Genomic DNA, 12,714 nt, shown 5'->3' on the forward strand with positions numbered 1-12,714 from the left:
AATAAAACATGTCAGGAAAGATGAGAGGTCCTCTTTAAAGAGAACCTGTCATGTCAAAAACACTATTACTTTGCAGATATGGGGTTAATCTACAGTTTAATAGTGTTTTAAAGGAGGTCAGACGCCGCACTAAAAACCCAGTGGGAAATGAACTTTTTTTGCTTCTGGCAGCCTCCAGCTTTCAGTCATAGAGGCGCAGCTTCAGTCACCGCTCAGTACACAGTGAGTGGTGGCTGTAACTTAACCCCGACATTGACCAACAGCCAGCTCAGCACTGATGCACCCTAGAGCCAGATGTCAGACAGTGCCCGGGCGGTTACTGTCACTGCTCACTCTATACTGAACGGTGACTGAAGCCGTGCCTCTATGACTGAAAGCTGGAGGCTGCAGAGAGAAGTAAAGTTGATTTCCTACCAGTAGCTGGGTTTTCAGCGCAGGGGCAGCACAGCTTTACGACACTATTAAGCTGCAGATGAACCACATTATATGCAGGTTAATAGTGTTTTTTTTTACATGACAAGTTCCCTTTAAATGACAGGTTAATAGATATATATATATAATATAATACATATGCTATATTCTCTTAATGTCCCTCACCAGCTCTTTCCCTTTTCTGCTTTCCCGGTTAGTGTAGAATCGGAACCCATCCGAACCAAACCCTTTGAGAAGAACCATACGTGCAGAGGGTTTCCCGTCCCTACGCAGAAGGGAAAAGGGTATGTTGAGTTAAGGTGGGGTGGGTATAGCTGTGTTCATACTGGAGTTGGAGGCTCAGTAACAGATTCCATCATTTTACAAGATGTCATAACGGAAACCCAACTAAACAAAACAATGGAATCGAGAAATGCAGATGTGAACAGAGCCTAAGAAAAAGATCGAGCAGACAGGTCATAGGAAGGAATCTGTCAGTAGGATCAACCCCCCTAAGCTGTCTATATGGGCATGTATGAGGGGGTACCCCCAAAACACACGAATTATGTAAATTAAGATAACATCTTGAAGATATTAAGGAGTTGTAATGGGCTAGGGCGGGCGAGTAAGAGGAGCGAGAAACTGTTGTTGTGCCATTTTTCGCCATAAACTGGTTGATTTTCAACGCGGTGTGGCAAGGTGTGTTGTCATGATGAAGCAGCCAGTCAACAGATTGCCACAATTCAGGTTGTTTTTGTCTCACTGCCTCACACAAATGCTTCCGCACTCGCAAATAGTAATGTTGGTTCACTGTGGTGCCCTGAGGAACAAATTCAAGGTGAACAACTCCTTTGATGTTGAAAAAACAAACCATCGTGGACTTCAAATTTGATTTTACTTGTCGTGCTTTTTTTCGTCTGGGTAATTAAGCGGTCTTACACTGGCTGGACAAAACCCGTTGGGACAAGTGCATGTAATCTAATGGACAGTATTTGGAAGGGGATTAATGTTTTCAAGGGGTCATCTTGAGTAAAAAAAAAATGTAAGTAGGTAATTCTCATTTTCTAGGGGTACCCCCTCGTAGGCCATATGAAGCTGAATAAAATGAAACCTTGATTTCTGCGATCTGATGTCTTATTCCAGACAAATACACATTTTTCTTATATGTAAATGAGCTCTTTAGGACTATGGGCCGAGCACTGACCAGAGCTTAATGTAAAGCACCACTGTAGTATTTTCTTTTTATTTCAGAGCTGGAGTGGTGCTACTAACCTTAGCCTGTAAGAAGAAAAAAGTGGCATTCACTGTTCCTAAAAAATCCTTTATTTCATTTCCTTAAAACATGGAGGCGGGGAGATAGTGTAGACACTGGATGGACATTTATATAAGAGAAAAATGTGGATTTCTCTGGAAAAAGACATGAGATCGCAGATATGAAGGTATCATTTTCTTCAGCTTCCTATAACCTACATGCCCATATAGACGGCTTAGGAGGTTTGACTCTAATGACAGATTCCCTTTGAATGGATATGATGTTAATAAACGGCATACTGAAAGAAGGTGATTACCTGGTGGCGGTGGCCAGACACATGGCATTAGGCTCTGCAATGGAAGGGCATTGCAATATTTCCTGGAACCATACATTGAACTGAGTAATGGGATCAAGGGACGCTAGATGTCTTTCTTCAAATGCCTAAGAAAAAAAAAGAAATAACTAAAGTATTAGTTTTTATGGTCACGACCTAAGGCAGGCAAACATTTACAAATGTACAAATTCTCAATGTCCGTAAGAAAAAAATGTCTGTGTTTCTCAATTGTCTTTATTTTCCTTTTGATAAGGTGAGCCTCTGAGAAAATAAATAATTCTAAATTCATAATTAGCACAATGGTAAAAATATATATACTAGCTGTACTACCCGGCTTCGCCCGGAGTAATAACTGCTGTTAGCAAAATAGAATGTTAACAAAAATGTATTCTGCACAAAAAAACCACAAAACAAATAGATAGAAATGTAATTATTAAAAGGCAAAAACTAAGCTAATAGAAGCATTTTACAACATATATTTCAACACCAGAGATATTCCACACAGATTTAACTAAATTGGCCAAGTAATGTGAAGTAATCTTCTACTACTTATTCGAGAGCCTTTTGATAAACGACATTCTTAGTTTTTCCTTCAGGTGCAAAGACAAACAGATTTTTGGCTGTTCCAACTCTTGAACAGGCCACATAAAGTTGACCATGAGAAAAGCATGGAGATTGTAAATCTAAGCTAGCTGAAGAGCCCGGCGTTGCCTGGGCATAGTAAATATCTGTGGTTAGTTATAGCACCTCACTTCTCTTATTTTCCCATCACGCCTCTCATTTTCCCCATCACATCTTTCATTTTCCCCCTCACATCTCTCATTTTCTCCCTCACACCTGTCATTTTCCCCCTCACTCCTCTTATTTTCCCCCTCACTCCTCTCATTCCCCCCTAACACTTGTCATTTCGACCTCACATCTGTCATTTTCCGATCACTCCACTATTTTCCCTCACTCCTCTCATTTTGCACTCACACCTTTTCATTTTCACCTCACACCTCTCATTTTCACCTCAGTATATACATGTTTGTCATCTCCCTTATATATAGTATACACCTGTATGTCATCTCCTGTATATAGTATATACCTGTATGTCATCTCCCCTGTATATAGTGTATACCTGCTGTGTGTCATCTCCCCTGTATATAGTATATACCTGTATGTCATCTCCTCCTATATATAGTATATACCTGTATGTAATCTCCTCCTGTATATAGTATATACCTGTGTCATCTCACCTATATATAGTATATATCTGTGTGTGCATCTCCTCCTGTATATAGTATATACCTGTATGTCATCTCCTCCTATACATAGCATATACCTGTATGTCATCTCCTCCTGTATATACTATATACCTGTAGGTAATCTGCTCCTGTATATAGTATATACCTGTGTGTTATCTCCTTCTGTATATAGTATATACCTGTATGTCATCTCCTGCTGTATGTAGTATGTACCTGTATGTCATCTCCTCCTCTATATAGTATATACCTGTGTGTCATCTCTCCTGTATATAGTATATATCTGTGTGTCATCTCCTCCTGCATATAGTATATACCTGTGTGTCATCTCCCCTGTAAATAGTATATACCTGTGTGTCATCTCCTCCTGTATATAGTATATATCTGTATGTCATCTCCTCCTGTATTAGACCTCGTTCACACGTTATTTGGTCAGTATTTTTACCTCAGTATTTGTAAGCTAAATTGGCAGCCTGATAAATCCCCAGCCAACAGTAAGCCCACCCCCTGGCAGTATATATTAGCTCACACATACACATAATAGACTGGTCATGTGACTGACAGCTGCCGGATTCCTATATGGTACATTTGTTGCTCTTGTAGTTTGTCACCTTATTAACCCCTTCCCGACATCGGACGTACTATCCCGTCCGATGTCGGGTCCCCTGCTTTGATGTGCGCTCCGGCGGTGAGCGCACATCAAAGTCGCGACATGTCAGCTGTTTTTTACAGCTGACATGTGCGCGCAATAGCGGCGGGTGAAATCGCGATCACCCGCCGCTATTAACTAGTTAAATGCCGCTGTCAAACGCAGGCAGCGGCATTTAACTACCGCATCCGGCCGGGCGGCCGGAAATGAGCGCATCGCCGACCCCCGTCACATGATCGGGGGTCGGCGATGCTTGTATATTGTAACCATAGAGGTCCTTGAGACCTCTATGGTTACTGATCGCCGGTGGCTGTGAGCGCCACCCTGTGGTCGGCGCTCACAGCACACCTGCATTTTAGCTACATAACAGCGATCTGATGATCGCTGTTATGTAGCAGAGCCGATCGGGCTGTGCCTGCTTCTAGCCTCCCATGGAGGCTATAGAAGCATGGTAAAAGTTAAAAAAAAAAGTATAAAAAAATGTGAAAAAAATAAAAAAAATATAAAAGTTTAAATCACCCCCCTTTCGCCCCAATCAAAATAAATCAATAAAAAAATTATCAAACCTACACATATTTGGTATCGCCGCATTCAGAATCGCCCGATCTATCAATAAAAAAAAGCATTAACCTGATCGCAAAACGGCGTAACGAGAAAAAAAATCGAAACGCCAGAATTACGTTTTTTTGGTCGCCGCAATTTGCATTAAAATGCAATAACGGGCGATCAAAAGAACGCATCTGCACCGAATTGGTATAATTAAAAACGCCGTCTCGGCACGCAAAAAATAAGCCCTCAACCGACCCCAGATCATGAAAAATGGAGACGCTACGAGTATCGGAAAATGGCGCAATTTTATTTATTTTTTTTTTTGCAAAGTTTGGAAATTTTTTTCACCACTTAGGTGAAAAATAACATAGTCATGTTAGGTGTCTATGAACTCGTACTGACCTGGAGAATCAGAATGGCAGGTCAGTTTTAGCATTTAGTGAACCTAGCAAACAAAACCAACAAAAAACAAGTGTGGGATTGCACTTTTTTTGCAATTTCACCGCACTTGGAATTTTTTTCCCGTTTTCTAGTACATGCCATGGTAAAACCAATGGTGTCATTCAAAAGTACAACTCGTCCCGCAAAAAATAAGCCCTCACATGGCCAAATTGACTGAAAAATAAAAAAGTTATGGCTCTGGGAAGGAGGGGAGTGAAAAACGAAAACGGAAAAACGAAAAATCCCACGGTCATGAAGGGGTTAATCAGATTTTTATTTTTGAAGGATAATACCAGACTTGTGTGTGTTTTAGGGCGAGTTTCGTGTGTCAAGTTGTGTGTGTTGAGTTGCGTGTGGCGACATGCATGTAGCGACTTTTGTGAGATGAGTTTTGTGTGGCGACATGTGTGTAGCAACTTTTTGTGTGTCGAGTTGCATGTGACAGGTTAGTGTAGCAAGTTGTGTGCAGCAAGTTTTGCGCATGGCGAGTTTTGCGCGTGGCGAGTTTTATGTGTGGTGCGTTTTGAGTATGTGCAAGTTTTGTGTGAGGCAACTTTTGCATGTGTTGCAACTTTTGTGCATGTGGCAATTTTTCCGCGTGTGCAAGTTTTGCGTGTGGCGAGTTTTCCATGAGGTGAGTTTTGCACGTGTGGCGAGTTTTGCATGTGGAGAGTTTTGCGCGTGGCGAGTTTTGAGCGGCGACTTTTGTGTTTCAACTTTTATGTGGCGAGGTTGGTGTATGTGTGGTGAAATGTGCGCTGAGGGTGGTATATGTGTTCGAGCACATGGTAGTGTGTGGCGCATTTTGTGTGTGTGTTCATATCCCCGTGGTGGTGTGGTGATTATCCCATGTCGGGGCCCCACCTTAGCAACTGTACAGTATATACTCTTTGGCGCCATCGCTCTCATTCTTTAAGTAGCCCTTGTTCACATCTGGCAGCTGTTAATTTGCCTCCAACACTTTTCCTTTCATTTTTTCCCCATTATGTAGATAGGGGCAAAATTGTTTGGTGAATTGGAAAGCGCGGGGTTAAAATTTCACCTCACAACATAGCTTTGACGCTCTCAGGGTCCAGACGTGTGACTGTGCAAAATTTTGTGCCTGTAGCTGCGACGCCTCCAACACTTTTCCTTTCACTTTTTCCCCATTATGTAGATAGAGGCAAAAGTGTTTGGTGAATTGGAAAGCGCGGGGTTAAAATTTCACCTCACAACATAGCTTTGAAGGCTCTCGGGGTCCAGACGTGTGACTGTGCAAAATTTTGTGCCTGTAGCTGCGACGCCTCCAACACTTTTCCTTTCACTTTTTCCCCATTATGTAGATAGGGGCAAAATTGTTTGGTGAATTGGAAAGTGCGGGGTTAAAATTTCACCTCACAACATAGCCTATGACGCTCTCGGGGTCCAGACGTGTGACTGTGCAAAATTTTGTGGCTGTAGCTGCGACGGTGCAGATGCCAATCCCGGACATACACACATACATACATACACACATTCAGCTTTATATATTAGATATACCTGTATGTAATCTCCTGTATATAGTATATACCTGTGTGTCATCTTACCTATATATAGTATATATCTGTGTGTCATCTCCTCCTATACATAGCATATACCTGTATGTCATCTCCTCCTTATATATATAATAGGGCAGGTAATTAAATAACATGCGGCTAAGGCTTCTTTCACACTTTCGTGGGCAGTGTCCCGTTGTAATGTTTCGAGGAGACGGACCAACGGACGTTTAGTAAATAGTGCTAAAAAGGACGCAATGTGTGCAGTGTTTTGACGGATGCCTCGTCCCAATCTTTCCAGGGGAAAAAAGGAGAGGGAGAGAGGGAGGGAGAGAGAGAGAGAGAGAGAGAGAGAGAGAATGCTTCTGGGCATGCTCAAATGTAAAAACAGGATCCGTCCATAGGCTTCCATTCTGTGGAATGACGTATGACGCAGGAGGCGTCCTGGCACGTTTTTCAACTGCAGACAAAAAATGTTCCTTTGAACGTTTTTTCCAAAAGACGGCCCATCAAATTCCGCAGGATCCAGTGCACGACGGACGAAAGAATGTCTTCCCGCTTGTTGATGCAAGCAGAACAAAAACTACATTTGTAGATTGTCTGTCCAGTGAATGCAAGGAATAATACCGGGGTTGTGATCAAGGTCGATAGCTTTATAATGTATTATGTAGATTGGGTGATCTAGTTATGTGGAAAATGCTTGTTTCCAGTTACTTCCGGGCGATAGTAATACATTGTTACTATGTATTTATGTATGTGTTTAGTACCACTTATAATAAACAAAAAAGTTGCACTCTGTAGTGCTAAAGCATGTCAATCTAATATATAAAGCTGAATGTGTGTATGTATGTATGTATGTATGTATGTGTCCGGGATTGGCATCTGAACCGTCGCAGCTACAGCCACAAAATTTTGCACAGTCACACGTCTGGACCCCGAGAGCGTCATAGGCTATGTTGTGAGGTGAAATTTTAACCCCGCGCTTTCCAATTCACCAAACAATTTTGCCCCTATCTACATAATGGGGAAAAAGTGAAAGGAAAAGTGTTGGAGGCAAATTGACAGCTGCCAGATATGAACAAGGGGGACCTGAAGAATGAGAGCGATGGCGCCAAAGAGTATATACTGTACAGTTGCTAAGGTGGGGCCCCAACATGGGATAATCACCACACCACCACGGGGATATGAACACACACACAAAATGCGCCACACACTACCGCATGCTCGAACACATATACCACCCTCAGCACACATTTCACCACACATACACCAACCTCGCCACATAAAAGTAGAAACACAAAAGTCGCCGCTCAAAACTCACCACGCGCAAAAATCTCCACATGCAAAACTCGCCACACGTGCAAAACTCACCTCATGGAAAACTCGCCACACGCAAAACTTGCACACGCAGAAAAATTGCCACACGCAGAAAAATTGCCACATGCACAAAAGTTGCAACACATGCAAAAGTTGCCTCACACAAAACTTGCACATACTCAAAAGGCACCACACATAAAACTCGCCACGCGCAAAACTCGCCATGCGCAAAACTTGCTGCACACAACTTGCTACACTAACCTGTCACATGCAACTCGCCACACAAAAAGTTGCTACACGCATGTCGCCACACAAAACTCATCTCACAAAAGTCCCTACATGCATGTCGCCACACGCAACTCAGCACACACAACTTGACACACGAAACTCGCCCTAAAACACACACAAGTCTGGTATTATCCTTCAAAAATAAAAATCTGATTAATAAGCAGACAAACTACAAGAGCAACAAATGTACCATATAGGAATCCGGCAGCTGTCAGTCACATGACCAGTCTATTATGTGTATGTGTGAGCTAATATACACTCACTGGCCACTTTATTAGGTACACCTGTCCAACTTCTTGTTAACACTTAATTTCTAATCAGCCAATCACATGGCGGCAACTCAGTGCATTTAGGCATGTAGACATGGTCAAGACAATCTCCTGCAGTTCAAACCGAGCATCAGTATGGGGAAGAAAGGTGATTTGAGTGCCTTTGAACGTGGCATGGTTGTTGGTGCCAGAAGGGCTGGTCTGAGTATTTCAGAAACTGCTGATCTACTGGGATTTTCACGCACAACCATCTCTAGGGTTTACAGAGAATGGTCCGAAAAAGAAAAAAAATCCAGTGAGCGGCAGTTCTGTGGGCGGAAATGCCTTGTTGATGCCAGAGGTCAGAGGAGAATGGGCAGACTGGTTCGAGCTGATAGAAAGGCAACAGTGACTCAAATCGCCACCCGTTACAACCAAGGTAGGCCTAAGAGCATCTCTGAACGCACAGTGCGTCGAACTTTGAGGCAGATGGGCTACAGCAGCAGAAGACCACACCGGGTACCACTCCTTTCAGCTAAGAACAGGAAACTGAGGCTACAATTTGTACAAGCTCATCGAAATTGGACAGTAGAAGATTGGAAAAACGTTGCTTGGTCTGATGAGTCTCGATTTCTGCTGCGACATTCGGATGGTAGGGTCAGAATTTGGCATAAACAACATGAAAGCATGGATCCATCCGGCCTTGTATGGAGCATCTTTGGGATGTGCAGCCGACAAATCTGCGGCAACTGTGTGATGCCATCATGTCAATATGGACCAAAATCTCTGAGGAATGCTTCCAGCACCTTGTTGAATCTATGCCACGAAGAATTGAGGCAGTTCTGAAGGCAAAAGGGGGTCCAACCCGTTACTAGCATGGTGTACCTAATAAAGTGGCCGGTGAGTGTATACTGCCAGGGGGTGGGCTTACTGTTGGCTGGGGATTTATCAGGCTGCCATTTTAGCTTACAAATACTGAGGTAAAAATACTGACCAAATAACGTGTGAACGAGGGCTAATACAGGAGGAGATGACATACAGATATATACTATATACAGGAGGAGATGACACACAGGTATATACTATTTACAGGGGAGATGACACACAGGTATATACTATATACAGGAGGAGATGACACACAGATATATACTATATACAGGAGAGATGACACACAGGTATATACTATATAGAGGAGGAGATGACATACAGGTACATACTACATACAGGAGGAGATGACATACAGGTATATACTATATACAGGAGGAGATGACACACAGGTATATACTATATACAGGAGGAGATGACATACAGGTATATAGTATATACAGGAGGAGATGACATACAGGTATATGCTATGTATAGGAGGAGATGACACACAGATATATACTATATATAGGTAAGATGACACACAGGTATATACTATATACAGGAGATTACATACAGGTATATCTAATATATAAAGCTGAATGTGTGTATGTATGTATGTGTGTATGTCCGGGATTGGCATCTGCACCGTCGCAGCTACAGCCACAAAATTTTGCACAGTCACACGTCTGGACCCCGAGAGCGTCATAGGCTATGTTGTGAGGTGAAATTTTAACCCCGCGCGTTCCAATTCACCAAACAATTTTGCCCCCATCTACATAATGGGGAAAAAGTGAAGGGAAAAGTGTTGGAGGAAAATTGACAGCTGCCAGATGTGAACAATGAGGACTTAAAGAATGAGAGCGATGGCGCCAAAGAGTATATACCGTACAGTTGCTGAGGTGGGGCCCCGACATGGGATGCTCACCACACACGGGGATATGAACACAAACACAAAATGCGCCACACACTACCACGTGCTTGAACACATATACGACCCTCAGCACACATTTCACCACACACACACCAACCTCGCCACATAAAAGTCGAAACACAAAAGTCACCACTCAAAACTCGCAACGCGCAAAACTCGCTACATGCAAAACTCGCCATATGCAAAACTAGGCTCACGCAAAACTCGCCACACGTGCAAAACTCACCTCATGGAAAACTCACCTCATGCAAAACTTGCACACACAGAAAAATTGCCACATGTACAAAAGTTGCACCACATGCAAAAGTTGCCTCAGACAAAACTTGCACATACTCAAAACGCACCACACATAAAACTCGCCACGCGCAAAACTCGCCATGCACAAATCTTGCTGCACACAACTTCACTACACTAACCTGTCACATGCAACTCGACACACAAAATGTTGCTACACGCATGTCGCCACACAAAACTCATCTCACAAAAGTCGCTACACGCATGTCGCCACACGCAACTCAACACACACAACTTGACACATGAAACTCGCCCTAAAACACACACAAGTCTGGTATTATCCTTCAAAAATAAAAATCTGATTAATAAGCTGACAAACTACAAGAGCAACAAATGTACCATATAGGAAATACGGCAGCTGTCAGTCACATGACCAGTCTATTATGTGTATGTGTGAGCTAATATATACTGCCAGGGGGGAGGGCTTCCTGTTGGCTGGGGATTTATCAGGCTGCCAATAGCAACCAATCACAGCTCAGCTTCTATTTTGCTACAGTTAATTAACCTGAGCTCTGATAGGTTAATATAGGCAACAAAGACATTCTCAGTATAACAAAGCTAATATATGTTGTGAAATTCTTCTATTAGCTTAGTTTTTGCCTTTTAATAATTACATTTCTATCTATTTGTTTTGTGGTTTTTGTGTGCAGAATAAATTTTTGTTAACACATTCTATTTTGCTAACAGCAGTCATTAACCCGGGCGAAGCCGGGTAGTACAGCTAGTATGAAATAAACAAATAGCAATACTGCTTTAGGATACTAGGAAAAAATGATACAGGAAAGATATATATCTTGGTACCGTTATGGGGCATCATAACAGAACCAGACCCCAATCAGAGGACAACAAAACATTCACTCCTAATCTAGGAACTGTTCCAATATTTATGGACACGACTGTTTATCACTCTCCCATAATGACAGTTCTGTGCTGTGTATAAATATGTGATTCTTCAGATTTTGTATTAGTCTATGCCTGATGAAGAGACCCGAGTAGTCTCGAAAGCTTGCAATTTGTTACCATCTTTTCAGTTAGCCATTAAAAGGTAATTAAAAGGTATCAACCACTGAGGACTCTCAATTCTAAATATTTTTCTAGGAAAAAATGAGCATATAAATTAGCATATAAAATTAGCATATAAATTGGGCAATTCATGCATGCCCATCATCCAACGACAAGGTGGTGTCAAAACTGATGGGTCCTAATGTATCTAATGTGAATACCTCTCTGAGACTGAATTCCTGGGTAGATGTGAATACCTCTCTTCCAAGTCTGATTTTATCGGTAGGTAGGACCCTGTTGCAATTAAAATCCACCACATGATGAAGGGTGGAGCGCTAGGTCAGAAAGCGAATATACAATGACAAAAAGACTGACTGGCACTTCCAAGCCAATGTGAATAGCTACCAACTAGGAGCAGCTACCTCCATACACAATAAACAAAAAAAGTTGCAATCTGTAGTGCTAAAGCACGTCAATGTGAAATATATGAAATATGAAAAGCAATACTGCTTCTGGATACTAGGAAAAATGAGACGCTTAGCATATAATTTGGCCAATTCATGCATGCCCATCAACCAACAACAAGGTGGTCTCAATACTGATGGGTCCTAATATGTCTAATGTGAATACCTCTCTAAGACTGAAGTCTGAATTTTATTTTTTTTTTTTTATATGGAGGTAGCTGCTCCTAGTTGGCACCTGTTAATATTAGCTTGGAAGTGCCAGTCGGTCTTTTTGTCATAATACCACTTACAGACTACATTTTTGGGAGGGGAATACTGTGAAAAGATGAAGCTTCACAGGGTAAATCTCACATTTCATTCAAACAGTAAGATAATTTTTAAAGGAATCTCACTGCATAAAAGGCTTCTCGCATAGCACTCGTCCATATTCCTCTCTAGTGTGACTCCAGCCTTCTAAGTCCAAACAGAGCTTTGTGCTAATGTAAATTAGACACCTCCACACAAAAATAAGGGAAGAAACAAAGCACCATAGACATGAAGCAGTTAGGGTATGTAAAACCAATGGTGTCGTTCAAAAGTAGAACTTGTCCCGCAAAAGATAAGCCCTCACATGGCCATATTGACGGAAAAATTATGGCTCTGGAAAGAAGGGGAGCGATAAACGAAAACAAAAAAGCTCCAGGGGTGAAGGGGTTTAGAAACATGGATATGGACATATCTATGGAATTAGACATAGATATATAGATATATCTGTATGTATTCATCTATCTCTCTATTTGTTATCTATCTATCTATCCATCTATCTGTGTGTAATGGAGTGTGGGTTGGACAAATGTAAAAGAGGAGGTTGGACAGAAATGACATCACAAGTCTTTTTGAAGATAGAGGGGGGAGAGGAGGGAGGGGTTG

The 12,714-nt window shown here is 42.0% G+C and overlaps 1 protein-coding gene across 2 annotated transcripts in view; it reads right to left on the reverse strand.

Moving 5' to 3' along the window:
• PNPO (pyridoxamine 5'-phosphate oxidase) overlaps positions 1 to 12,714 on the reverse strand; it is a 68,486-nt gene that overhangs the window by 27,974 nt on the left and 27,798 nt on the right. For both annotated transcript variants that reach the window (XM_077252256.1, XM_077252257.1), the window contains exons 2-3: positions 1,980 to 2,104; positions 598 to 697 (exon numbers count right to left, since the gene is read on the reverse strand). In XM_077252256.1, the coding sequence (XP_077108371.1) occupies positions 598 to 697; positions 1,980 to 2,104 (225 nt within the window). The remainder of the gene's footprint in view (positions 1 to 597; positions 698 to 1,979; positions 2,105 to 12,714) is intronic.

Source organism: Ranitomeya variabilis, chromosome 4, assembly GCF_051348905.1.
Source record: "Ranitomeya variabilis isolate aRanVar5 chromosome 4, aRanVar5.hap1, whole genome shotgun sequence".
Taxonomy (NCBI): Eukaryota; Metazoa; Chordata; class Amphibia; order Anura; family Dendrobatidae; genus Ranitomeya; species Ranitomeya variabilis.